Source organism: Zalophus californianus, chromosome 6 (assembly GCF_009762305.2).
Source record: "Zalophus californianus isolate mZalCal1 chromosome 6, mZalCal1.pri.v2, whole genome shotgun sequence".
NCBI lineage: Eukaryota > Metazoa > Chordata > Mammalia > Carnivora > Otariidae > Zalophus > Zalophus californianus.
The window spans coordinates 59,048,041-59,075,480 of record NC_045600.1 but is presented as its reverse complement, the minus strand read 5'-3'; the positions used below and the strand labels follow the sequence as shown (position 1 = coordinate 59,075,480).

The 27,440-nt window shown below is 45.5% G+C and overlaps 2 protein-coding genes across 10 annotated transcripts in view; one reads left to right on the top strand and one right to left on the bottom strand.

Annotated features, from left to right (window-relative positions):
- MIPOL1 (mirror-image polydactyly 1) overlaps nt 1-16,750 on the top strand; it is a 353,484-nt gene extending 336,734 nt beyond the window's left edge. For 3 of the 7 annotated variants that reach the window (XM_027572042.2, XM_027572043.2, XM_027572044.2), the window contains 2 exons: nt 16,085-16,300; nt 16,573-16,748. In XM_027572042.2, coding sequence (XP_027427843.2) covers nt 16,085-16,300; nt 16,573-16,633 — 277 coding nt within the window. In that variant the 3' untranslated portion in view covers nt 16,634-16,748. Of the gene's footprint in view, nt 1-16,084; nt 16,301-16,572 lie in introns of all 7 variants that reach the window. The other 4 variants (XM_027572040.2, XM_027572049.2, XM_027572045.2 and 1 more) reach the window with 4 other exon arrangements.
- A 787-nt stretch (nt 16,751-17,537) lies between these two features.
- Nucleotides 17,538-23,782, bottom strand: FOXA1 (forkhead box A1). 3 transcript variants are annotated; one of them, XM_027568847.2, is made up of 3 exons: nt 23,464-23,532; nt 23,010-23,069; nt 17,538-21,114 (listed from the first exon to the last, which is right to left on the bottom strand). In XM_027568847.2, exon 3 carries the CDS (start codon nt 21,085-21,087, stop codon nt 19,753-19,755), a length of 1,335 nt encoding a protein of 444 aa, XP_027424648.1. In that variant the 5' UTR covers nt 21,088-21,114; nt 23,010-23,069; nt 23,464-23,532; the 3' UTR covers nt 17,538-19,752. The 3 variants fall into 3 exon arrangements, with proteins under 3 accessions (XP_027424648.1, XP_027424647.1, XP_027424649.1); XM_027568846.2 differs by lacking the exon at nt 23,010-23,069 and having other exon boundaries at nt 23,464-23,782; XM_027568848.2 differs by lacking the exons at nt 23,010-23,069; nt 23,464-23,532 and adding an exon at nt 21,381-21,748.
- Nucleotides 23,783-27,440: the final 3,658 nt, after the last annotated feature.

Genomic DNA, 27,440 nt, shown 5'->3' with positions numbered 1-27,440 from the left:
GAGATTGTAAAACATCTAAGCCTTATTAATATATTAGTTATTTAATGACAAACAGATAACTTCCAGTTCAAGTGAAAGTAGTGTTCTCCAGACGAAATGTTTCTATTCTGATTATATGTGGAAGTCTTCAGTATTTTTCTAAAAGTACATCTTGATGAGAGGATTAAAAGAGATACTAGAGAGGGTTTTATTGTTTGTATTTATCAATAATTCAGACAAAACCATACTAGGGTGTTAAGGATACAAAGTTGAATCAAGCACTTTCTGCCCTCATGGAAATCAGAGTCCAGAGGGAATGATGTTTCCCATTCTAATTCCCATTCCAGAGGGAATTAGAATACAGTATGGTAGGTACCATAACAGAGGTAGGCTCAGAATGCTTTAGCAGAACAGGTGAAAGGGCATGTTGTCCTGCCGATGAGATTAAGGAAGGCTTCCCAGAGGAGATGGTGTTTGAGTTAAGTGCTATTGGGATTGGCAATTAAGGAGTCCGTGGTGACTTTAATGAGAGCAATTTCTACTCTAATAAGACACAATATCCAAATTTCAGACGATTAAGAAGTGAATGAAAAATGTAGAAATGGAGACAGTGAGTGTAGACTACTTTTCCCAGGAAATTGCTTTCTAACTCTTACTTGCTGCCTCTGAATAGATTTAATAAAGTTGCACAGCACAATTAAGTGCTGTTGCTAGTAATGGATTTTTTTCCTGCGTGTTAGTAAATAAACTGCATTCCGTTTGTACAAGCTCAGTAACATGAACCCTTCCAGCAAGAGCCTTACCACTTGAAGGAGGGTCAGATCTACACCTTGGCATTGTGAGTGTCTTTGATCCTCAATTCTTCTATTCCTCCTTTCTATTCTGGAGCTTCATAGTCTCCATTGCCAAGTATACCCGGATGAAACTTTCTCTTTCCTCCCTCTCTTCCACCTTTCTCATAATTTCTCTTTATACCGCTAACCATATATCCTCAAGTGATTCAAATATTTTATTATCTACAACTTATCTTTCTAATGCCAAACATTACCTATTGAATAAATCAAATTTCTTAGAGCATTCAAGGACCTCAGACTTTTGTTCCAGCCACTTTCTCAGCTTTATCTGCCTGTACCCTCCTCTTTCACACTTCAACTTCACCTTCCCCACTATACACCCTGAACTTTCTGGCTTCCATTTCCTGATGCTGTTAACTTCATCTGGAATTGCCTCTTCCCTGCAACCTCATGTCTAAATCCTGTCTGACATTTATGGTCTTACTTAGTTGTCATTTCCTATAAAAGCCTTTTTTGATCTTCCCAATACTACCTTTCTTCTCAACCTCAGTTTTTATATGTGTATCTCTATGCCATTCATTCAACAAAACTTTTCTGAGTACCTACTATGTGCCAGAAACCGAAATGACCATTGTCTACTTTTTGCCCAGAGTTGAGTCACTATTTTATCTTACCACTCCTATCAGGCTATAAATTCTTTGAGATCAAGAATCACCTAATATAGCTCTAGAAGTATCTCTTCCAATGGTTTACACTAGTAATTATATAACAAATGTGTTGATTGCATTAATGAATAAATTAATCTCAAATGGAGATCCATCCCTTGAAATTCAATTAAACAAAGCTAGCACCCAAATCTTTTATCCTCCCTGCCATGAAGTTCTCTCCTACCATTATCTGCAAGAATGCAATTTGTCACTTCCTCAGTTTAACTGTCTTAAGATGGCATTTTTCAAAAAATGGTATTTGGCTTCCTTGTATTTGTTCTCTTAAATTCTTCCCTATCTTCAGCTTCATACATTCCATTGAAAGATTCCAGAAGTTATAATATTAATCAAGTCCTTCCACTTTACCTCCGTGACTACCTCACTTAGCTGGTGACCATACTACAACTTCCTTCTTAAAAGGGTCACTCAGGGTGCCTGGGTGGTTCAGTTGGTTAAGTGCCTGCCTTCAGCCTCAAGTCATGATCCCAGGATCCTGGGATTGAGCCCCATGTCAGGCTCTCTGCTCTGCGGGGAGTTTGCTTCTCTCTCGCCCTCTCTCTCTTGCTCTCGCTCTCTCTCAAATAAAATCTTTTTAAAAAAATTTTTTAAAGGGTCACTCAACTACAGTCACTTCCTTCTTTCAACCCATCCTACATAGTTAGCTGTGAATTTCAACTCAGATTATACTTCTTTTCAAATCTTTCCTCTCTCTGTAGCCATTATAAAAACTGTTTAATACTAACACACTTCCATTTCTTCCCTAATCTTACATCTTCTTGCTATTTGCCAACAATCTTTAGTTTTAAAATGTGCTTCACTGGGGCACCTGGGTGACTCAGTCTGTTAAGCATTGGACTCTTGGTTTTGTCTCAGGTCATGATCTCACGGTCGTGAGACCGAGCCCCATGGCAGGCTCTGTGCTGGGTGTGGAGCCTGCTTAAGATTCCCTCTCTCCCTCTCCCTGTGCTCCTTCTCCCTCCATGTGCACTCACACATACACTCTCTCAAATAAATAAATAAATCTTTTAAAAAATTAAAATAAAATGTGATTCACTTCTAGAACATTCTACCTCTTTACTCCCATCAGCGTAGTTTAGTATCACTCCAGCTCTCTAGAACCTAGCTTAAAATCTGTTTTTAAGGGAATTTTTTATTAACTTAGATTTGTGTATCACTACACTTATTTTCTATATATTGTTCAGTCACGAAATTAATTTGAATCAAATTGTATTTATCCAACTTGCCTCCCTATGCAAGTCCTCTGTTAAGGGTATTATCTAATCCAAATAATGTAATATTCAATACAAATCCCATACACTGATCTGTATTATTAATGTGAAGCTCTACTCTTCATGATGATGTTAATCTGTGGTTTTCTGCCCTTTAGGTAAGACAAATATAATGGATTAAATAGTACCAAGATAGTCAACTCTTCTAGAACTACAACATATAACAAATGATCTTTATTGACTAATCAAACAAAATTTACAGAAAAATTAATGCTACCATAACACCAGTTCCTAAAATATGGGTAAGAGATTGAATTTGAGGCTTGAATACAAGATAATTTAAAAGATACAAGAATTACCAACATTTGATAGTTAGGGGCTAGGGTTCAGAATATAATAAGGAAAAGTCTTCTGCTTCTGACTATAATAGAGTTGCTAAAATCAGATTCACTCACTGAGAACAACTACAAAACTTGGACAAAATACAAATTCACAGAAAAACCAAGTAAAAAACATTTACTAAAAAGATAAAGAACTAAGAAGAGAATTTTCCAGTCCCATGATGCTGGGGAGACAAAAATTGGAGTGCAAGTCTCACCAAAGAGGAGAGATTCAGCTTTTGAATCAGATCTTGGGAAAGCTATGCCATAGGAGTAAAGATAAATTGTAGCTTCCACTATATCAAGGTGATCTTCCCAAACTCACGTCTAAAACACTCACCAATACAAGGTGGAATTTAGAGGAAGGGACAGGGAATTTGCCTGTGCTCTAGACCCTGCACTGAATAGGAGGCCACCTGCCACTGAAGGAGATGCACAGGGCCTGCCTAAGACAGATAGGAGCTGGAGAGCTGAGAAATTCTCCCCTGTCCCGCCACGATCCTTGGATCTAGTAGCAGGTAACAGCCATGTACTTCTTGGGGAAATAAAAACATGGGAGTAGACTCTCTCTATGCTGCAGACACAGAGAACCTGCTAAAATCTGAGGGTAGAGCAGAGAAACAGAAAAAAAAAAAAATACCTCCAGCTCTCTAAGCCTCACACTGAACACAAGATAGTGGCAACCCAGCCCATCATGGGAAAAATTTTAAATTTGTGGTACACTAAAGATAACTATAGCAACCACAAGACCAAACTAACCTCAAATGCTGACTAAATTTGCTCAAATGCCCACATTAATGGCCTGATGAAAGAAGAGGTATTACCCTTTTGGACATTTACCTCAGTTTCAATTGCTCTTTTATATATAATATTTCACATTAATTAAAAAAAAAAAAAACCAGAAAACAAAAAACAAGACACAAGTCTTAAAAAGAAAAAGGACCCTGTGAAAAGATAAAATAGTCAATAGAATCAGACCCAGAGATGATCCAGATGTTGGAATTATCAGACTTAAGAAAGAGAATAAAGAGATGTATTAATTTATTAATTTCAAAATAGTAACGAGTCACCGTTAACTTCTCAGAGATTAGAAATGGAAATAAAATGAAAAAACAAAATGAAATAAATGAAAAATAAAACTTTAAAGTGCTAAGAGTAAAAAATCAACAACCTAGAAACAAATGCCCAGAAAAAAATAAGAGAATATCGTAAGCAGAGCTCCACTAAAAGAAATTCTAAAGAGAGTTGATTAGGCAAATGGAAAGTGATGTGATCACAGATGGAATCATGGTAACATAGAGAAGAATGAGAGCACCAAAAAGGGTAAATATGTGAGATAAGATAAATGGATATTTACTGTTCAAAGAAAAACAGAATACATGAAATAAACAGTTTATTTTGTTCAAAAATCTATTAATATTGAAAGTTGAATGATCACATCTAAATCAATAAAGCACAAATTTGAGGAAAATGTTTACCCGAGTGCTCATCTAGTCTACACTTGAGTTTAATGTTGAGAAGCTCACTATTTTCTGAGGTAACCTACGCTATCTATAACTATGCTGTAAATGTCTTTATACTGAGTGATAATCTATCATCTTCTTGAATTTCTGCCTCCTGGTCCTAATTCTACTCTCTACAAAGACACACAATAAATAATTCTAATTTCTGTCACATATGCTTGAAATAAGTATAGTACCCTCCAATGTAATAGAAATGTTTTATTCTGTAGCCAAACATCCCCAGTCTAAACCATCCTTCACAGGAGGTGGTCCAGTTCTCCTCTAACCCAGAATCTTCTGCATGTACCTCACTTTCTTGATATCTCTGAAATAGATCCCAACATATGAAGCAAAATCCTGTAGTGACCAAGGCATTCTTGCTTTCCCCACTCCATGTGTGCAGCAATGACATTTATCTTTTATAAGGGGAGAAAACCATGCTATTTATTCATATGTAATTCCTAATTTTACTTCTGTGAAAGCTCTGGCCCCAAGAGGTTAGGACTTATTTTTGTTCACTGAATGCTATTGCTCAGAAATATTAGGCTAGGAATAGTATACAAACAAAAATTGGCCAACAAGATTCTGGAGGCTATTTTAAATAGTGGAGAGTAGTATAGTCTAAAATTGTGACTTTTGGGTTGTCAAAGAAGGAAAGACTGGGGTAATGGGGGTATTGATAAGGCGTATTACCTAATTTTGGATGTATGTGGCATAAGAGGGATGAGTCAATGATGACTATGACTTTTCAAGCCTCAGTAACAAAGAAAACAAGAAAAATATGGAAGTCAGGATGCATGCCTTATTACTGAGAGAAATGTGTTGCTGTAATTTAAATTATTGGATATTGGAAATAACTTGCAGACAGGCGTAGATATAAGACGGGAGATTTTGTTGGAGGACAGGGATGGACTTTTAGCTTGATACATGGTAGCTCGAACCATAAGACAAAGGAACAAAGGCCTATCAATGTGCTCTAGCCAAAGACGGTCAGGAACATACCTATGGTTGAGCAAATTGGTTTTATTGCTTGTTTGCAAATAAGGCCACACACCGTAGGAAACTGTGTGGCATTTCAGTAAGAGGGTGTTAGAAATAACTTACTATAGGATTGGCGCTTAGGTTAGATGCTTTGTGGGAAGATTCAAGAAAGTAAAACTTTGAACTGCTTACTGTCAGGATGTGGCGGTAATTCTATGATTGTGTATCTTAAGAAATCTTATCTAGATAGAGGGAAGACTAGAACAAAACTGAAGCTGTAATTCATAAAGAAGCAACAGTTACTAGTATTAGCAAGCGTGAGCAATGTTTACCATCTTTGTGGTTTGCAGTGACTTTATTTTCGTCTGTGCTTAGACAAAATTACAAAGGGGTCTTTTGGTCTCACCTTTCTACAGTTAGAGTGTCCTTGTCTAATGTTGGTGTTCAGTAAAATAGTTGATGTTTGACAGGGGAACACCTAGGCTGTGAATCCCAGGCCAACTCCTAAAAATACCATAGCCTCGCTGCAAGTGTCAAGCCATTCTCCAAATGTGAGGGGTTGGTTTTGTCCCTCAGACCACAACAGTGGAAGTTAGAATAGGAAAGATAGTCACAGAGCTAGAGAAGCAGTCATGAGGAGGTAGAGAGCAAGGACAGACTGGTGCTCATCCCTGGTGAGAGGGTGGTCAACATTGCTAAGAGGATTTGGAGCTGTTTGGAACTAGAGGGGGAAAAATGGAGTAAAAACATCATTGAATCAAGGTATCACTGATGATCTTCAAGACAAGTTTGGGGGGGAGTTTTGCTGTTTTGATGTTTTTCAAAACAGAAGTTTTAAGGGCCACAGAACAAGTTGCAAGGCTATGGAGAAGGAGACACTGTGGCTAAAGACCAATCATTGGAAAAGTTTGGCAGTGAAGAGGAAAGCAAGGGAATGTTAACTAGAAGACTTTGTGAAATCAATTTAAGGAGTGTTTTCCCCTAACAGAGAGATGACTGTTACATGTTTGAAGCTGAGGAGAAGGATCCATTGGAAACAGCAACAGTGAAGATGCTAGTAAAGCAGTAAAACCAGAGAGGGGTCTGAGACTAAGAACTTTGGGACATATGTCTGTCCTGGAGAGAAGGCAAGACTCCTTCACATCCTGGCCCTAGCAGAGAATGTATTGGTACCGAAATAGAAATGTTGAGTTGGGATATAGGGTACATGTGGGAATGGATGACAGGTAAAATCGTCTTTTTTTCCCTTTTCCTTTTTCAGTGAAATTAGAAACTAAGATCATTAGCATAGGAGAAAGGGAGATACAAAAACCTGGAGAAGGTTCAAGTCATCTGCTAAGAAGTTGTTTAGTAAATCAACAAAAGATACTGTTTTCTATTAAGTCACCCATTTTATTAAAGAAGAAAATGCAACTGTTGCTGTATATTATGAATTTACAGAGGATTTAAAAGGGAGAGCCCTTTTATTCTCAACAAAAGGGGGGAGTGGTTGCCATCTTTTTACATTAAGAGTGGTCCAAACAACCCTTTTTCTTGGGGTATCCATGCTAGATTAAATATTATTTGACACAAATAATTTAAAACTTTTTGGGGGGCTTTTGAATACTGTGTCTCCCAAAGGAAAAAAAAAATCTTGCTGTTTTCAAAAGCTAGAGAGAACGTCACCAGAGACAATACCCGTACAGAAGGCTGAATTCCATAATATCTAGAGCGAAGAAAACGTTTCCACTCGCAGTCACAAAAATGGGCCCCCCACTTTCCTCTGAATTCTGTGTATGTGTATCGACATAAGGAGCTGGCCCTCTCCTTCCCGGCATTAGGTGTGATTGAGAGATAACTCAGCCCGCAGCGGCCGAGGCGGTTTTTGTGCACGCCGTAGCACATGCTCTTGTGAGCATCAAAAGGAGATGAAGCCTGATTAACCATTTTGAAATCTATCGGATGAGGAGAAGTCCTTACAAAACAACTTTTATACGCTTTAATTAAAAACGTGTTCCGGCAGCTCAGAGCTGAATGGGCTTGAGGGGGAGCAGGGCTGAGTCCGTTGCTATGACAACACCAAATCTTTTCACGCCTGGCCCTTCCCCAGCACACTCTGTCTAGCTCTGGCCAGCCATTAATTTGCCTCCATCCCATATCTCACTGGCCCAGTCCCTTGGCTGGGAGTCCATGGAAGACCCAGTATTATCTACTTTTTCTGCCATGGCATCTCTCCCTCACTCCCTTTCATCATTTCATCCCTTATACATTTCTCTGTCAATCCCTATTTTCTTGTTTTTCTTGAAAACGAGTTTACCCCGAGTGGAAAATATTTTTTTAAAAAAATGGGAGGAGGGGCTCACAGCATAGGAATCACTGCTAGTTACCCTTCACGATAAATCCATTTTTAGTGCTCTTGAGTGTACCTGAGAAGGATCTCACTGTGTTCTACATTTTTTTTTTCAGGTTTAACACTGGCTACTATACCACTCTTTCTGTTGCTGAAGATAAGGCTGAGATAAAAAGGACTATGTTTTATTCTGTTAATTTGTGCTCATTAAAATCTCAGGTTATTCCACAAACAGTCTCATCCGGTAACAACTGTCAGTGAATGTAAGACTTTGAAATATGTCCTGAAACATCACAGACCTCACTCTGCTTAAGAAGGATCTTGAATATTTTAAAAGTAGTGCTTATTATACAGAGACTTAAATAAAACCCAGTGTTGTCACTTGTTGTACCATATGAAACAAGAATTGGGTGGAACTTGCCCATCACACAAGCTAACTTGAGAGAACCTGATATATTTGCAATCTTGTATTCAATGCATTTTTAGACTATAATATTATTACACAACTTCTAAATGTTACTCTTTGGGTCATCAGAGGCCTTACAACTTGCATTTTGATGACAATTCCAATTTTCCCTTTCACCTATTCGGTTTGATAAGATAAGATAAGTGAGTGGAATGCATTGGAGATTGTTTCTCACTTGTTCTCCCAACTTAACTCAGTCTCCTCTTACTGTGATTAAACTTCCAAAGTGAATAATTTGTCAGATTCTGTAAGGATTTGCTTTCTAATTGCCTAACTCAGTAGAGATGTTGTAACTTAAGAGACAGGTGTGGTGGATCTAGAGTGTTAATCCTCAGCATAGCATGGCCCAGTGGCCACTGTAGAGAAAACGGGTGAATCCTTCGGAGCCATGGGAATGCAGAATAGTTTTGAGTCTGAGATTCCAAATCATAATACAACTTTGAAGCACTAGCCTCTGCATCCATGAAATTGAAATTTAGAAATTTAACTTCTCTTTAGAAGTTATATAATGAACTTCCTCAGTCTCTTTACTATATAAAACTCTGGCATAATATATTCCTAATAGGCCACATGTAAATCTGTGGGCCACAAATTCACAAATACTGTAAACTCACTCTAGAATAGGAAACAGTATTTCCTTTAAATGAACCACCCCCCAGGTTAGTTTCTAGGTTCTTTTCTTACAATTTAAGAATTTACCACATTTTAAGAAATTGAAATCCTTTGCCTTCTTACCATAGTCATACTTAAAATGTGAAGAGTCTGCGTGACCTAGCATTGGATGGCATCTCACAAATGGACCAAGTCTCCTGTTGATAATTATCTGGTATAATTTAAATGAATTAGTGAGGTTTAACTTTCTTATCCCCTTCTCAGTATTAAGAATAATAAAAAAAAAAAATCAAAGGCTTATACGTGCTAAAGGTGTCTTCCCACCTGGAGCACTTAATTTGGATCAATCTTAGGGGGGTACTAAAGGAATAAATGTGTATAGATTGACTAATAGACATTCAGGTATCTGAAACAGGTTTAAGACCTAATAAAAATGTATCCTCAAAGAGGCATTTTACCTAACTATCAGAGAAAATATTCCATTGGCAAAATGTTTTGTGTTGTGAATACAATGCTTCTCCATTACACCGATAAGAAAGAAAAGAGAGTCCTTCAATTCTTGACATTTAAATCTATTCTGGACCTGGCCTGGTAAAACTCTGAGGGGAATAATCTTGCAGGTGAGTGGACTAGAAAACATAATAAACAAGTCTTTTCCATCACCATATTCTATGGCCCCATAATTCAGTGAATCTCAAGGCTAAGTATACTTCGGGGTTGCACTTTAGATAACATAGAACTCTCATTTCTACTGAAATGTTTTACATTTCCTTCCCTCCTAATTTTGTTTCATAGCCAAAGACATCCACATGAAAATCATGGTATCTTTTGTTTAGTAATTCATCCATCCTATAGTGCCCTGCTTACCTGACGTCACATAATCCTTTATGTGTGCTCTGGCACTAGACAAATTGTTTATGTGATAAACCACAGGACTATCCTGTACCTTCTGTGGTCTGGCGGATAATGTCAGAATTAAAGCTTTTTGGTGGTTGTTTTGAACATGTTGTTATTCACAGAATGGTTCTTAGACTGCATCCGGAATGTAGTTACTCTGTAGTACTCAAAATATCATAAAAATTAATTCCCAGCCATCTCTACCTACACAGAACTTATTCTGGTCATACATGTTATGTTAAATTCATATTCAAGTTGTTAATCTGTAAAATCTAAACCACTGCCCTCCTTACCCTGTATAAATGCCTTTCTCTCCCCAACATTTCTAAACATGTGAAGGAAGCGCAGCGATCTACCACATGTGGAGTAGCATGTCACAATTAAGGACAAAGATTAAACCTCCAATTGATGTTACCAAAGAGATTTTATAAAAGGTGACTAAAGTAACACCACACCTGAAATGTACTGGTCACCAAATTTAAACCTATTATTTAATAGGTTAATAAAAAGTGGGGTAAGGGTCCAGAAGAGAAGGCACTCATTCTTTTATAACTTGTAATAAGTATTTGGCGCTTAATAACTCATCTAAAGAATAGCACTACCCATGAACTTCTTTGTTAGAGTCTCAGAATATCTTCAAGGTAAGTGTTTTACATCCTTTTTGATGTAAATGAAAAAGATTTCATAAAAGTAAATATATGTTTTACATGAGTTATATTCAGGATGCTGTTCTATAAGACAAAAAGAAAAAGGAAGAAAGAACTGAAGGCTTCTCATTAATCTTACCTATCACATTGGATTTTTTCTCCTCCTCTCCCTCCCCCAAGTGCCTAAAAATTGAAGTGGTCAGAGTTTTAGGAGCCAAATTCGTAAAGGTTACTCCACTTAATGATGAAGGGAATTAAATAAATTCCTATATTTCTTGATGAGAATAATGCCTAGCTGAGAATCTGAAATCTGAAACGCTTTTCTTGGTTTACCCAAATCAATTGATCACTTTATTGCTTTCATACTTTGGGGACAGTTTTGTAGATGGCAAGTTCTCATGGATGCTCCTTTAAATCAGATATTTAATTGTATGTGTGCACTCTACATATCAGAGCCAGCACGTGTATACTATAGGGTGTGTGTGTGCGTGTGTCTGTGCGTGTGTGTGTGTCTAATTCTCTGAAGAAAAAGGTGAAGAATTGGTCTCTTGAAGATTGGGACAGTCATGACTAATTGGCAAGGAACCACCAATCCTAATCCACAGTTCCTACCATAGCAGATTCCGTAAGTGTTGTTGCAAAACAAAAAACAAACAAACAAACAAAAACCTTTAAATTGTCTCTCATTCTTTGTCTGGCTGAAATAAAACTGCAATACATAATTTCCTCAGTAATGGGTGAGGGGGACAATAGGGTCGTGTAGGCAGTATACCTAGTAATGAAATGATTGAAACCTGTATTTTAGACAATAAGCTATAGAGGTCTTCTTGGGTCATGATTCTTAGGGAATTTCCCACTGTCTCTGTCTCTCTACTCTCTGTCTCTCTCTCTGTCTCTCTCTCTCTCTCTCTCACACACACACACACACACACACACACACACACACACACACACTGGGTGAAGGCACGTGATACTGCCTGTTTTAGTCTTTTTTTCACCTCCCTTCACTCAGGAGAGCAGAGAAGCAAGGGCTAGAGGTGGCTGAAAGGGCAAGGACGGCAGTGGAACCCGGGAGGAGGCGCCGACGTCCAGGTCGCGGTCCAGGACAGTGTCTACCCAGCCGGAAGCAAAGTGGGTGGCGCAGCACTCCCGGCACCCGGACCCTGCGCCCGGATGCACGACGTGGTGCCCCGGCCATCCTGGCCCAGGCTCCTGGAGCGCCGTTGGGCGTGCGATCCTTGCGGATGGCTGGCGTGAAAGCAAGTGGGGGGAGAGCCTGAGCAGAAGGACTCCAGAACAGGGGCGATTTAAAGCCCCGTTTTATCGGTGCTAGGGTGCGAGCAAAGCTGGCCCCGAACCGAGGGCACCCGGGTTGGGTGGCGCGGCCGGGATGCTGGGGACCCTTCGCGCTCAGCCAGGGGCGCTTCTCGGCCCTCCTGGGCCGCACGCCCCGGGCGCCAGGGACGGCTCCGCAACTGGAGTCCTGGAGGGAAGAGAGTAAACACCCAGCCCTCGGGGCGGCCCTCGGGGAATGATTGCAAAGGGAGACACGAAAAATAAATCAAACAAGAGAGCCGCCCCGCCCCCTCCCGGCGCTGTCTCCGCGGGCGGCGCCACCCGTCCTGCAGCCTCCGGGCGGGCCCCGCGCCCCCGCGCCCCCGGCACCCAGGGGGGAGCCGCAGCCTGGGCTAGACTGGCCGAGACCGCGCTTCGGAGCTGGTCCCAGGAGCGCGCTTCGCCCTCCCGCCCCGCCCGGCCGGGCCCCTCGGGCGGGATAGAGCCCTGCTTTGCTCTTTTCGTTGGCCAAGCACAATTGTGTTATTGGAGATAATGAATTCAATCCCCATCAAAGGGCATTAGGCTCGCCCGGGCCTTGGAGTTGCGGATGCCTTTTTTTTTTTTTTTTTTTTTAACTAGGAATGAAAGGCTGTGGAGGAAAAAAAAAAAATTCTCTGGGGGAGCCTTTCCCCTGATCACCGCTTTTGAAGTGAAGGGGCCGGGCCATTGTTGTTCACCTCGCGGCCCATACGGCTGAAGAAAGCCTGGGCTTTTGATGGGCTGAGAACCGCCTCGGCAATGAGCACCACGTCGGGCCGCGCGGCCTGCGGGCAGCATATGTCTCGGGGCGCCCGGGCACCGTCTGGCGGGCGGGGCGGCAGGCCCGGCGGGGAGGGGGCTCCGCCGCGCGATCGGCCTGGGAGGCAGGGACCAGACGCAAGGCCCGCACCCAGTAGCCGCGTCCCCCGGGGCCCCAAGGCCTCCGGCCCCGAGGTCTCGGTTTCTGGCGCCCACTTCGTGGCTCCACGCAGGGGTTCCATCGTCTGTGGTTAATCAGTTAAGACCTCTGACTGGGAGGCCAGCCCTTTAGAGGTGAGGGTGGGGAAGGCAGGGGTCTCGTGAGCGCAGCCAGCCAGCGTGGTTGGAAGTCTTTTATTTTTTTTTTTTTGAAACTATTGGAACCGAGCAACTAAGGTGGCTGGCTGAGCTAGAGCTTGATGAGTCTGAGAAGGCGTACCCCTCCGAGAGGGGCATCCGTGCCACACGCAGTTGAGATGTTTCGCCTGTGACTAGCCCCCGCGCAGCGCGACCGGGCTCCAGGCGGGGGTGAGGGGACAAGCGGAGGGTAGGCAGCAGCACGCCCGTGGCCCGCTTGGCCAACAGGGCAGTTTCTCCAGCGTGCGCCGCGTCCCGCCTCGCAGTTCTGAACCCAGGACAGAACATTAACATCAGATCACCTTTTCCAAAAACTTGTTGCACGCATTTAATTAAGTTTACTTTCCGTGCCCTCAACGTGAACTTTTCCCACCTCAATACGCATCCCACGACGTTTCTCGCCCCCCCTCCGCCCCCAACCCCAGGCCTCCCTCCTCTGAAGTCTTTGGCCCAATGGTCAGCAACTAGAGCTGTTCTTTTCCCTTCCGGGTCTCCAACCCCCGCCACTCACCCAACCCCCGCCCCCCCCAACCACCAAAGGATCCGGGTTATCCGCCCCATTAATATATTAGCCAGGCATAACAAAAGGAAGCGCGTGTCTGCAGAAGGCAGTGTGACTCCAGGGAGAGGTGAGGAAACCTGGCCGGTGCCCTGCAGAGCAACACGGCTCATTGCAGTTCGAGCTCGTGATCGGCCTCCACCTAGGCAAAATCGGTGAAAGACGCGGTGGGGGTTGGCGCTCTGGGGGGAGCTGATGTTGGGAGCTGATACAAACCCAGGCGTTTGTAGCTGGGTTATGGGAGTGAAGAAGCTCAAGGCTCCCGGGTAAGGACCCAGAGCTAGGGGAACTTCCAAAAACGCACCAGTCACCTGAATCAGGCAAAGAAAATCAGCTGTCTGGGAGTGTAGCGCTAGATGGGAGTCTCCTTCCTCCCTCGTGCATAATGGGTCCTTAAAATTAAATATAAAAATGAAAGAAACCACCACAAAACCCTTACATTCTTCTCATTAAATTGCTTATGTTTTAAAATAACAGCTCTTTGGTGTGAGAGGAAAAAAAAAACTGACCTGGGACATGATTAGACAAGCAGAGGAGTAACTAAAATTTCATGGGAGAGCGGGAAAAGAAACTAAAGAGATTTCCAATTGAATGCATTGTTCCCTATTTCCAAGCAGTGCTTGGTGGGGGCGGTTGTATTTCCAGGTTGTTTTTCTGGGTTTCAGGGATTTTTCTTAAAAAGCCCCTGATGTAATCTTGAGGAAAGAAGTAGAAAGTCAACCCAGGGAAACATCACACTTAGAACTCTGAGTCAGGCCTGCCCTAGTGTTGGCCGTTCTGAACTTGATCTTGATGTGACTTGACCAGCATCCCACCTGAATTCCGCGGTCCTCAAGCACCTATTCCATTTAAGCCCTTTTCCCCCCCAGATTTTGAGGGAGAATAATCTGCTTGTGTACTCTACCTTGACTAGAACATAGAGAATCCCAAAATATCATGAAGTGTCATCTAGAAGGAGGGATGCTTCTCACTTTCTGGGGCTACAGAGGGGGAGTTTATGCTCACCGTGAGCATTGCTCTTACACTGTGTAGTCACAGCTGACATAATTGGAGAAATGAGGAAGTTAGAAAAAAGAAAGGTAGCAAGTGAGGATTTCCCCCTTGTCAGATTTTTAAAAAATGTTTATAGGAAAATGCATTCCTTTTATAAGTTAAAGTTGAAATGGATGGGTATTTTCCAGCTCCACATTGCTCGCTAGAATGATGACTGGAGGGGGCAGTGGGAAGGTGAGGGCTGCCGTCTGAGCTGTCCAAAGTTCAGTGAACCGAGCTAGACTGGGAGCTAAAAGAGAAACACCAATGAAACCATTATGGTCTTAAATGTAACTATTTGGAAGAAAAAAACCCAGAACATTGAAAGTAATCTGTTATTAAATGTTATTTGGACACACCAAATAGGATCAGTGGTAGAAAATAAAACTTGCAGAGACGGCTGCTTTAAAAACAAAAACAAAAACAAAGACCTTTTATGTCTCCAGATTCTATTTCCAAATGGGAAGGTTGTAAAATCTTCCAAGTTGTTTCATTTTATTACATTCTTACTCTCATGAGTTTCTATTGATGTTAGTGATTCTGTTTGAGAAAATCTTATTTCTAAATTTCAGCATAATTTAATGACCTATTTTAGCCCCAGGTAGCTCACAAATAATTAACTTTTGCACATAATTATCTTGAACTAATTAGACATTATCTTAAGTCCATTTAGTTGCAAAACACACTTTACTACAACCCAAATAAGCAATTAAGATTTGATTTTTGAAAATAAAATATTTTTAGAAATTTATTAAACACCTATTAAATTAGTTAAGCAATTTTATCTTTTCAATGAGTGTTTCCTCTTGACATATTGAGGTATCACATTAAAATACATTATAGCTAAATGTTCTACAATATTACTGCTAAATCAACAGAAAACCAATTGATCTTGAGGAAAGGTTAATTAATTTGGGCTACAGGTCTCCTACTTTGGTCTGCATTGAAAGGAATTTGTATTGATCACAGAAAATTTTTTGCAAAGAAACTTAATAAGCATTTTTATGAAATTGAGATCAATTTTTAAAGTGCTAAAACAAGATTTTTAAATTTTATCACTCCAGGAATTCTTTTCTGCTATGGCTCATTCGAATCTGTTAGACTCCTGAGAAAAGTAATATTTTTTTACACTTTCAGTGAAATCAGCCGAGTATTCCAGGCTTCAGAAAATGAAAACAGAAGTTAAGAACATTAACAGGATTTTGTTTGTTTAATCCTTCCTCCCTTAATAATGCTCACCAGTTTATTCTGCTATAAAGAGTTCACGAAGGGACAATGGAGATTAAATTTTATCTGTGACGTAAACACTGTAATAGCCATCATGTAGAAAACAGACCGAGCTGCCTTCTACTTGGGAACACTTCTAAGTTGGGTAGTTTCTGGTGAGCTTCCCCCTAGCTGTGTTTAGTTGTCTTCTCTTTTTATCAATTTAAAAAAAAACGTGTCAGGCCCGGAACAAGGTGAAAGTTAACATTTGAAGTTCTCTTCCCCAGGACTATATTCCCTCCCAAAACATTTTTCTTTTTTTTTCTCAAAGTGCTCGGTGGTGGCGTCGTCACTCGATCGGAGAGCCTTGGAAGCGTTGCACTAGACGGTCTGCAGGAAGGATTTTTTCTTCTCACTCCCTCCCTCCCCATCCGGAGACCCCCTCCCCCACCTCGAGGGAAATTCCTCCATCAAGGGAGCCCGGTGGACCGCGGCTCGGCGGTCAGCATCCCTTTTCCGCCCTCGTCGGCAGGAACGAGTGTCCGAGGTGAAGAAATACAGAAATTCGGAGACGAAAGCGGGGGTGGGCGGGGATCAGGGAAGGCAGCGCGCTCGAGGAGGGTCGTCGCAGCACTCCCTCGGAACCACAGATGTTTTCCTCCTGGCCCCGGGGCAAGGCGCCCCAGCCCCGGGCGTTCCCGCGTTTGTGTGTCCGGGTTTCCGAGGAAGGGATTACCCAGCGGGAGCAGCCGCGGCAACGCGGGTGTTGGGGCCGCAGGAGCGGTAAAGCGACGCCTGGCCTTCTTTGTTGACTTTTAGGTCTCGGGCTGGACAGATTTATTCGCTAGGAGGGGAAAATGCCCAAACAATAAAGAACTAACTGCACTTGTCACCCCGAGATGCCTGCGGTCCTGCTCTGTCCCTCTTCCCCGGCAACCGCCCTCCGCGGCTCCAATCCGCGCGCCCTTCCCAACGCGCAGGGCGCAGCTCGCCCAGAGGCGGCAGAACGCGCGCAAGGTGCCCGCAGGTGCTTTACTGCTCAGAGGCGGCAGGAAAGCGCGTGAGAAGCCCACCAAACCAGCTCCCCGCGACCCACCATGCTAGCTTCTCAGGCAGGTTTCCAAAGTGGCCTCTGCCAGCAGCCTGCGGCGCCTCGCCCCCCGCAAGCCCAGAAAAAGTCTCTGCCAAGTAAGAGAGCGAGAGCTGAGGCCCACTTAAGCCTGGTGGGTGAAGGCAAGACACTGATAGTGCTCGTATGTTAGAGAGGGAAGGGACCATCACCGAAGGGAACGCACGAAAGTTAGACGATTTAGACTCGGTGGGGCTGGTAAAATTCCTCGGCCCAAACTCACGGCCTGAAGTTACATTTGGAATTCAAATTTGCCAACACGTTTGTTTACCCGCCATATACATATAAATAACTATTGAGATTGAAAGCTTTTTCCTCTCTTTGGGACTTTAATGTCCTTCCGAAAGGCCTCCAAATTACATTTTGAAATTATCCAAACCAGCTATTTCCCTCTCCTCCTTTCATTAGCTGAAGTGGGGGGGGGGGGGAGGATGGGATTTCTGGATTTTTCTCAAGTGCTACATGCCACCCCTTCCCTCATCTGGGGAGGCAATTACGCGATAATTAAGGGACTCACACAGCTCTTTTTATCTTGTCCGCACTGCGGAGTGGGGCGATCAAAGTAAAGGCTGTCCAAGTTCAAGCCCCGGCGAGGATGGAGTTCATACACAAGAGCTCAGGCAGGCTAGCCTCTGCTTGGGCTGGTGTTGTTATTGTTGATGTCAATCCGAACAAGACTTACAAAGAAATAGGTGGACTGGAAAGTGAGCCTACTATCAAAGGAGATTAATGATTTTGTGATCTCAAGCAACTGTAGGGGTGTGAAGTTGCATTTAAAGGCTTCTTAGAAGGCAAACAAATCATCAGCTTTAAGTTCTCAGGAATGGTATTTTTAGAAACAATATTTTTTAAAAGTATCATCACAAAATACAAAATAGCAGCTACCCCGAAATGTCCTGGTGGCACAAAGCTTCCCCTGCAGGAGAGATTTAACTCGACTCCCCCGGCCCCCTCCAAAGCTACCATGATGGTTAAGTTTTGTTTCTCTTTCAATGAAAAAAAAAAAAAAGTTCAGGATTCTCCGTTGTAGACAACTTAATTTTATCAGCCACATCTGATACTTTATTCTCACTAGAATACTTCTCAGATAAAGGAATATTAGACATTGGGGCAGGGGGAAATGTAGTTATATTAATGAATTTGATTTCATTGTGGACAGACTCAAAGGAAACAGAGGAGGCTTAAGCTCATGCCAAAAATTAAACATTATTGGGAATAAATACTCTTAAAAATCTCAATTCTTGGGATATTAAATCAATTTATCTACCCATTTTTATTGAATTTCTTTAACTGGTTTTTACTAGTGTCATGTTCATATAATAAACAAACAAAACAATTTTGTTTTATATCATTTTCCCTTTTTGTTATTTATATTCAGTGCCGGACTTTGGAAAATATCATTTTCAGAATACCTATTTTGGATTTAATTGAGGAAAATAACAGATATACTTTTTTGTTAACATTTGATTTATTTAAAGTCCTTAACTGCAAATGATCAAGAACATATTCCACGGTTTAAAATTTATCATTTTCGTTATTTAAATCAAAATATTTTAATTACAATCACATTGATAAAATTAACATTTTTAATTTGTAATTTTAACCATCATTTAAAGCAATTTCAACTATAAGGAAAAAAAAAGGAATAAACCATGCAATAAATTAACATTGAGAAAGCAAAGAAGAATAATGAAACCCGTCTGGCTATACTAACACCATGTCCAACTGTGAAAAGTGCATTAACACTGAATGAAACAAGCACACGATGGCAATAATTAAAATGGCCACAATCAGTTGGATTTTGGAATTTTGGACCAAATTTTGAAATACCACTCCCTATAACTTATCTCTCCTCCAACATTGTAATATTCCCTTTTTCCTGGAAAAAAATATTTAAATGGTACAGATACATAGAAGCTAATTTTGTACATGGTATGTGACCTCAGAATGACATGACAATGGCACTCTGCAAAGCAAAGAGCAGAGTTATTGAGGATGGCAATTCTTGAGGAATTGATTCTCAGGGCTATATGTGAGTGGAGAAGACAAGGGAGGAGGGTGTCTTTGTAACTTCTTGGTCAGGCAACTCTTGAAAATGTACCATGTATATCACCTAACTATTATTTCTACATGTTTTGCAAATATATGGAGGATGTCTACATATTTGAGCATGTGCATAAATAAGTTCGTACATAATATATGTGTATTTCATTTTAAGACAGCTATCTGAATGTATCAGAAATGGAAGCTGAATAATGGCTCTGATGTTTATAATCAATTTATGTTTTGCTGCACAACAGCAGTATTGTCCTTCAAATACTTTTAATAGCCCCTAGTGTCTACTTGTTTCTTCACCCTTTCAGTTCTTATGGTTAAGAGTATTGCCACAGACCTGTAAACTTGTGGAGGATCAGGTGAGGGGGTGGGGGAAAGCACAAACAAATATTTTACAAGTTTGACCATTTCTTTCTTTCTTTCTTTTTAAATAAACCCTGCACAGACTAGAACGGTGTCTGGAGGGGAAAGAGGGAAGAAAGGGAGAGGAATAAGGAAGTAGGAGGATTTTATATATACATTTGTGGATTGTTAAACATTGCAGGAAAAAATCGTGTTGGTTTGGGACTGGTTTTCTTTGTAATAATATACACAAGGCATTTCGAATACAATAACAAAGTAACAGTCCTTTGCACTGGGGAAAAGATTGTGCACACACACAAAAAATGAAATAAAAATAGTTGGGATTTCATTATGCTGTTGTCGGCTTGGTATGTGTGGATTTCTCTCTCTCTCTCTCTCTGTCTCTCTCTGTCTCTCTCTCTCTCTCTTGCTACCAGCATGGCCATGCCAGACAAACCCCCAGTCCCAGGGAGCTAGGAAGTGTTTAGGACGGGTCTGGAATACACACCTTGGTAGTAGGCCGGCTCCAGGGCTGAGGGCTCGATGGGGCTCCTGGTGGCCACCGAGGCGCTGCCGAGGGGCAGGCTGGCGGGCAACGCAGCGCCATAGGGCGAGTACTGTAGTGCCTGCTCATATGCCTTGAAGTCCAGCTTGTGCTGCTGCTCCGAGGAGGACATAAGGTTGTTGATGGAGAAGGGGTGGTTGAAAGAGTAATGGGGGTCTCCTTTCAGGTGCAGCTGGGACTCGTGGGGGGCCAGGCCATGCGCCGGGTGGGAGGGGGGCACAGATACCAGTGCCCCGGGCCCGGAGCTGATCGGGGGCGCAGCCGAGGAGGATGGAGTCTTCAACTCCGAGGCGCCCCCTGTCGCCGTCGCCCCGCTGTGGTCCAGAGTCTGGGGGCTGGCAGCCGGCCCAGGGGCCGGCGCGCCCTCTAGCTGGCCTGCCTTACCGTGCACGCCCCGATGAAGGGGCGAGTTGGCAGTGGGGTTGGCGGCACTCGAGGGGTCCTTGCGGCTCTCAGGACCGCCCTTGGCGCCGCCGCCGCCGCCGCCGCCGCCGCCACCCCCGCTCCCGCTTCCGCCCCCGGCCCCCGGCTGCTTCTCACACTTGAAGCGCTTCTGGCGGCGCAAGTAACAACCGTTCTCAAACATGTTGCCGGAGTCCGGGTGCAGCGTCCAGTAGGAGCCCTTGCCCGGCTTGTCCGGGGAGCGCGCCACTTTGACGAAGCAGTCGTTGAAGGAGAGCGAGTGCCGGATGGAGTTCTGCCACCGCTGCTGATTCTGCCGGTAATAAGGGAAGAGGTCCATGATCCACTGGTAGATCTCGCTTAGCGTGAGCATCTTGCTGGGCGCCTGCTGGATGGCCATGGTGATGAGCGAGATGTACGAGTAGGGCGGCTTAGCGTGCGGGTAGCTGCGCTTGAAAGTCTTGGCGTCGCCGCCGCCCCCCGCCCGGTTGCGGCCCAGGTTGGACGGCGCGTACGCCATGGGGCTCATGCACGGGTTCATGGCAGCCGCGTAGGGGCCCAGGCCGTTCATGGAGGCCGCGGGCTGCGCGCCCATGGCGCCCATGCCGCCCGGGCTCAGCGTCGTCCCCATGGCCGTCACGCCCGCCGCCGTCATGCTGTTCATGGCGCCCGCGGAGCCGCCCGGCATGCCAGCCACGGCGCCCGGACTCAGGCCGGCGCCCAGGCCCGGGTTTGCGTAGGACATGTTGAACGAAGCTGGGGTCATGTTGCCGCTCGTGGTCATGGTGTTCATGGTCATGTAGGTGTTCATGGAGTTCATAGAGCCCAGGCCCGAGTTCATGTTGCTGACGGGGACGGAGGAGTAGGCCTGGAACGGAGACAGCGAGGGAAGAGGCCCCGAAGGGCGGGGTTAGTAGTGGAGCCGGCGGCCTAGCGCCGGGGGCAAACCCGGAGACGTGCAGAGAGCATTTCTGCAAAGCATAGGGCCCCCCACCCGGGGCAAACCGTCAGGCGCCCTCCCCAGAAAGAGCAAAGAAATGTCTTGCGCAGCAGGGGAAAAATCTTAGCGCGGCAGGCATGAAAGACCAGCGCTCACAGAAAATATGTCCCCAGGAAGATGTGTAATCGCCTTACATGCCAGGCTCAGGGGCCGACTTCTAGGGCCCCTCCATCGCCTTCTGCATCCACGCCAGTTGGTATCCCAGTCTCCACCCCAGACCGGCCTCAGCAAAGCCCTTTTGGTTAAATGGAGTTAAACTCCGAAAACAGAATTATTTTCTGACTCTGCTTATTCACCCCACCTTACGGGGTGCAGTGGGTTCGGCGGCGTAGCCCCCGCGGGGGTGGACAACAGAACACCAGCTCTGTGCCTATCTCGCCTAAGCCGGCCAGGCTGGGCTGACCACATAGTAGCCTGGGCTGTGTGGGGTGGCTGTTAATTAAACTCTCCTTGATAGAACTAATCATTCATGGCCATATGACCATCCATTTCTCAACAACTGGCTTTACCGCCTTAGCAGTTTTTCCCAAATGGTGACTTTTTGTTATTATGTTTTAGAGGGAGTGTTTTCCATCGACTTGTAGCAACTGTAATACTAAAAGGGAAAGAAACTCAGAAGTTAAGTAAGTTTTGGAAAAAAATTAAAAATAGATACAAGAGGAGAGGGGGCAGGAGGGGAGTGCATAATATCAATGCACTACACTTAACTTTAACTTGACTTTACATGTACCATCTCTTTAAACCATTCAAAAAGTTGCACTAATTTTGTTACCTATTTCCAGCCCCATAACATTTGAAAATTTTGGTGACACAATTTGTCAAAATAATCTATTTTGTTTTCCCATACTGATATGTTGCCATGGATTATTTCAAAGCTTGGCTTTAAAATCCCACTTTAAAATTTCTAAAATCAAGGTCTACTTATTTTCTTTTAACGCTATTCTATTTTGCAATTCTCAGCTTTAATCTATAAGGAAGTTCTTTCTATAGGGAACTTCATTAACTAGTGGGTCGAGATGTCTGCATCTGAATTAAACCCGAGGAAGAGTTCTAAGCTCATTTTAAAATTATCAGTAGGAGAAACCCTTACCAATAGCAATTTGGGAATGCACTATATATGTTAAAAACAGAGTCCAGAAATATAAAAACATCTCTGATAATTTAATAAAAATAATGTCCTTGAATTTTTTTCATCAGCAGATACAATTTCATTTGAAAAAATAAAAGGTGTACAAAGTTAACTAGGCACAATCTGCTATGGTATGCAAATAAACTCAAGCTAAGTTTGTGAATATATAAATATACAAATCTAAATAAATTAATTGCCATCAAAATAGTTCCTGATTCTATATTTTTCTGTCCATGTCTTAAATTATTTTTTACTTTCTTTTTTTTTTTTGTCTTTTCCTCTCCCCATCATTCTCGAAGGCGATTTCAATAACCGTTTTTAATAATGGTGAACTTTTGGGGGGTAATTACCAGCTGTTTCCAGAGAAATACTTTTAGTAGGTGGTGGTCCCGCCTGTACCTGGTTTTCCTCACAATCCCTTTGTGCACATTGTAAAATAAACCACATGAACGTGCTACCAAGGGGACAATGAAGAGAAACAGGTTCTCAGTTCGGGGTGCTGGAGGAAAAGTCAGTTCGCACCAGCGCCACCCAGCGGTTCTAGAGTAGAATGAGCACACTTCTCCCCAAACAGGGCTTTTAAAGAACTTTTATAAAATTTCGGAATCGATTCATTATTAAGACGCAACTTAACTGCAGCGCGCTTTCATCTGAAGACATCTGCGAGTTCAACCGTTGGGAGGGAGAGGCCGCCCTGCTGGAGAATTCTGTGTTTCCTAGAGTTACCTCCAACTCTTGCCGGCGCCCGCCCGCCAACCCGCGGCACCCCGGGCCTGGTTCCGGCTCCCGCTCTCCGCAGAGAAGAGGCGAGCGCTTTCCAGAGCGGGTGCTTTCAAAGCCCAGAGTTTCCTGAAACCCTCTGGCTGCTCCAAGCGCCGAGCGCCGGGACCCAGCCTCCCCCGCGGGGCAGCGGATCCGGCTCCAAGGCCGGGCCAAGGCCTGTCCGGGAACACCTCGGGTGGGCACGCAACGATGGCACGGAGGAGGCGCCCCCAGCCCGCCAGCCACCCACCCTTCCGGGCGCCCGCCTCTCTGGGCCTCCCCCGGCACGGGTTCCGGGAGCGTCCTGCCTGCTGCCCGCCTCTCACCTCCTGTGTGTCCGCGTAGTAGCTGTTCCAGTCGCTGCTCTCATGCCCTTCCATCTTCACAGTCCCTAACATCCTGGAGCCACCCTGCCCGATGCAACCATCCAGCCCTGTGCGAAGCGACGGGCGGCCGCGCGGCGCAGGGCGGGGGGCGGGGAGCCGAGTAGCTGCAGTCACCCGAGTGCCCGCGCCAGCCCAACGCCACCCTAGCGAGGAGGAAGCCAGGCGCTGCGGGGCGCGGCGTGCGCGGCGGAGGCGGCGCGGCGGGCGGGGGCAGGCGGCGGCCGCGGAGCGCGGCGCCCGGGAGCGCCTCCGCGGGAAGTGAGCGGGCGGCCTCTGCGAGACGAGTGCAGTTGAGCTGATGTGGATCTTACGTCGCTCGAGTGCCCACCTCCTCGTCCTCTCCCCATTTGTCCGCTTCACAAAGACGCTCGCACCTACAAAGCCCGAGGTGCACCTGCGAGGCGGCCGCCCGCCAGTCCAGCCGCCGCGCCTCCCGCCCAGCAGCTCTGCAGCCGCGCGCCCCCTGCGCCCCCTCCCGCCGAGCCCCCTCCCTCAAACCCAGCCCTCACTTTGTTTGCAAAGCAGCGTAATTGGTTTAAGCCCGGAGCCTGGGGGAAGAGGGAAATGGGATGGGGGGGGTGTAACCCCCTTTGGAAGAGGAAAAAAAAAGAAAAATAGGCGGGGCCGGGCAAGCTTACGAGGGTTCTGGATAGGAACCGCGCAGCCGGAGAAGGGCTGGGGGCCGTGGCGTTGGATCCCCGGTTCGCGGGGCCGGGCCAGCTAAATGACCCCAGAGTCCCTCCTCCCCAGGGGGACCCACCGGCTTCTGGGGGCCGCCGGCTGCAGCCCCATCCCGTGCCCCTCCTGCTCTTCTGCCCGCTTCCAGCCCCCACTGTACTGATTACTGACCCAAAGTTCAACCCTGGGAGACTGGAAACTACAGACCATCCCCCTCCCCGGACTTCAGGCTTGAAAAAGGAGAAAGCCCCAATTTTGCCCCTTCACTAGAAACTCGGCCATCTGAGTCAACCTAGCCGAGTGACATTAGGCCTATTTGGGCTCCTGGCTAGCAGAGCGGAGAGGCTGCCACGAAACCCGTACCTGCGGCTAAGAGCAGGTGAGTCACAGCACCGTTTTATATCTTTATGACATAACTTTTTTTCTTTCCCCCGCCTCGGTCCGCTCTACTTCCCTTGTCATATGTAGCGATCATAAAGAGGAAGAGACTGAGAACAGATGTCTGTGTGATAGGGCAGGCGCACCCGAGTCGGGCCGTCCTCCTCTGCCCAGCTCCTCCTCCTGCCCCCCTTCCGCAGCCCCGGGGACTGAGCTGGAGGCGACCGTCTGATTTCTGATAGGGAAAGGTCAGGGGGAGGCGACATCTCCCTAACTGCGCGCGTTAACTGGGAGAGCATGAACACAGGCGCGGGAATGCATCTGCTCGGCTAGAGAGGTGCCAGGTTGAAGCCAGGGATGGTCTGCGGCGATGCCTGGTCCCATCTCCCACCTGGAGGGGCCAGGCTAGCACCCCAGGAGCTTCCTTGGTCCCTAACGGGTCCTGGACATTGGTGGGAAGTTCTCCCCAAAGCAAAGCCTCTTGGCTCCTATGAGGCCCTGGGTAGTGGATTGCCCACAATCACTTTAATTGGAGAAGGACCAACTGAAGTGATTGATAAGCATTGAGTTGGTGATAGGTTGTGGGATGGTGTGAGTTTATTTCTGAGAGTATGAATGTGTGTGAGCTTCTAAATGAGTTGTGGCCATGTCTGTATCTAAGTGTGTGGGTGCCCGACAATGTGTGTGTCCTACCCTAGGTAGAACCCACTAGTTTTCCTGAAGTAACAACAAAATAAAATCTTTCAAAAATGACTAAAAATGCAAAATATTCTTGTTTGGCAAAGTTTTAAGCATGTTATTAATCTCATATTAAGAAATGTGTTTTAACTTGTCTTTCAGATACCCCCCCCCGCCCCGCACTTTGTTCTTTTAAATCTTTCTTCCTTGAAATCTGGCAACAGAATCACGTTAAATCCTTGAACCAAACAAATCTCTTAAATCAGCAGGGGAGCCGGAGAGGGTGAAGATGTGCAGTTAAGGAAATAAAAAAAGATAAAAGCATTGGATTACAATTCCTTTTTTTAACAAAAGGGGGGGAATGTCACATTGTAAGGAATGGAATGAGAGTGAAATTAAATCCACCTGGAACTCAGAGCAGGCGCCCTCCCCAACTACAGCCTGTTCCTGTGACTGCAGGTCCCATCAGTTTGTGTAAATGCATCTGTAAATGTGTGGATTTGCACAGATTTCTCAGAGCCACCGTCAGAAACTCATTCTTTTGTCCAAAGTTCCCATCAGCAGCAGGACCTTGGTTCCATTTGTAAAATACACGGATGCTTAGCTTCCTCGGCCTGATCCGGGGGGACTTTCAGTGCTAATGAGCTTCCTTGTTCCTTCCCGCGGTGATTCTCCAACGCCCTCTTGGCTCTTCAGAAACATCGAGCATGACTAGGGTATTTTCTATGGGTAGTGACAATTTAGTAATAGCTTTTATGGTACACAAAAAGCCGGTGCCTAAAGGGGGGGCGCTGTCATTTTATGGGGGGTCAATTAAAACATCAAATATTCTTTCACTTTTAGCCCACTTCCTAAACCTACTAGAGCTCATCTTAAAAAAAAAAAAAGTCAACTTAAGGAAAAAAACAAAACAAAACGCCTATAGCGGGATGTCCAAAGTAAAGTTTTTCCAGGCTTCTTCAAAGCCCAAGACTGGTGGTGAAGAGTGGACTCTGCCAACTTTAGAGCCTTGATCCAGCTTGCGAGTTCCTGGGTCGCGGCCCCGCCGGGAATGACTGGGCTCACAGCACCTCCCGTGGTGTGTGTGGGGAGGAAGGGAGGGCGCAGAACCCTCCCGCACGCGGCCCCAGCGAACGCCGTCAGGGGAGTCTGGAACTCCGCACACCTCCCTAAGCCTGAGATTTTAGTTCAGGGAGCTGACTGCCTGAGGCCAAGAAGGAGAGGGGGCAGCTCGGTTAGCTCCCGGCCTCCCTTCATCTCAGTGGCGAGGTTCCAAGACACCTAACACATTTAGGAAGTGAAGTTCTAGGGTAGTCAGATGCCAGCCAGTCATTTCTCAGAGTTTTAAAAGCGAATCATCAGGGTCGTGCCGGGTCTTTGATTTGGAAAATAAACAAACAAGCAAATAAATGAAACAAAGCTGCTGCCTCCGGGCCGCTGGCCAGTAGGTAGCCAGGTGACGTGCCTGGTTGCTGCAGTCTACTCGTTGGTTAGAAACCTCTTCTCCCAAATAGGCCCTGTCTACGTTCTTCAGAAGGCTGTGCTCTGCCTTCGCGGGGAACTGGACCTGTTCAGTCCTCAGGGAGGCTTAGGGGCCACTAGGGCAGCCACGTGGCGTCTCCTGGGGCGTCCTGGGCCAAACTCTCCTGGCTAGGATGGGTCTACGCGAGCCCAGGGTGGCCGCGGTTGAGGGGAGGCAGGCTCCTCCGGCAGACGAAGCCGGAGCGGTCGGAAGGTGGTGCGTGGGTCGTCCAGGTGGCCTTGGGCGGAGGAAGCGGCTCCGCCCTTCCCGGAAGCTGCGCCTCCTCCCCTTTGGGGTCCGCTCCTGGCGCAGTCTGGCTGTGGCGGCGGGCGCTACCAGATTCGGCCGGCGCTACCAGATTCGCCGGCCGAAGAAGGCCACCTCCTCTTCCCTTTCCCAGTATTACCTGGCTGGGACCCCTTCCGCAGATCTTCACCGGGGCAAGGGAGAAGCAGAGGGTGACGTCGGCGAGAAACAGCTCGCTCCTCAGGCGTTGGGCCCAGCCCGCTGTCTGTGGCGGCGCCGGGGTCTTTCCCGTTAGCAGGACTGTGCGGTGGGCAGAGAGCAGAACCGGGGGCGGCGGGCCTCTGGGGTGCCCTCTGGAGCCTCCCGAGGACTTCCCTCTGTGGTTCTCCCTAGCCTGTCCCCTATCTCCGCCGAC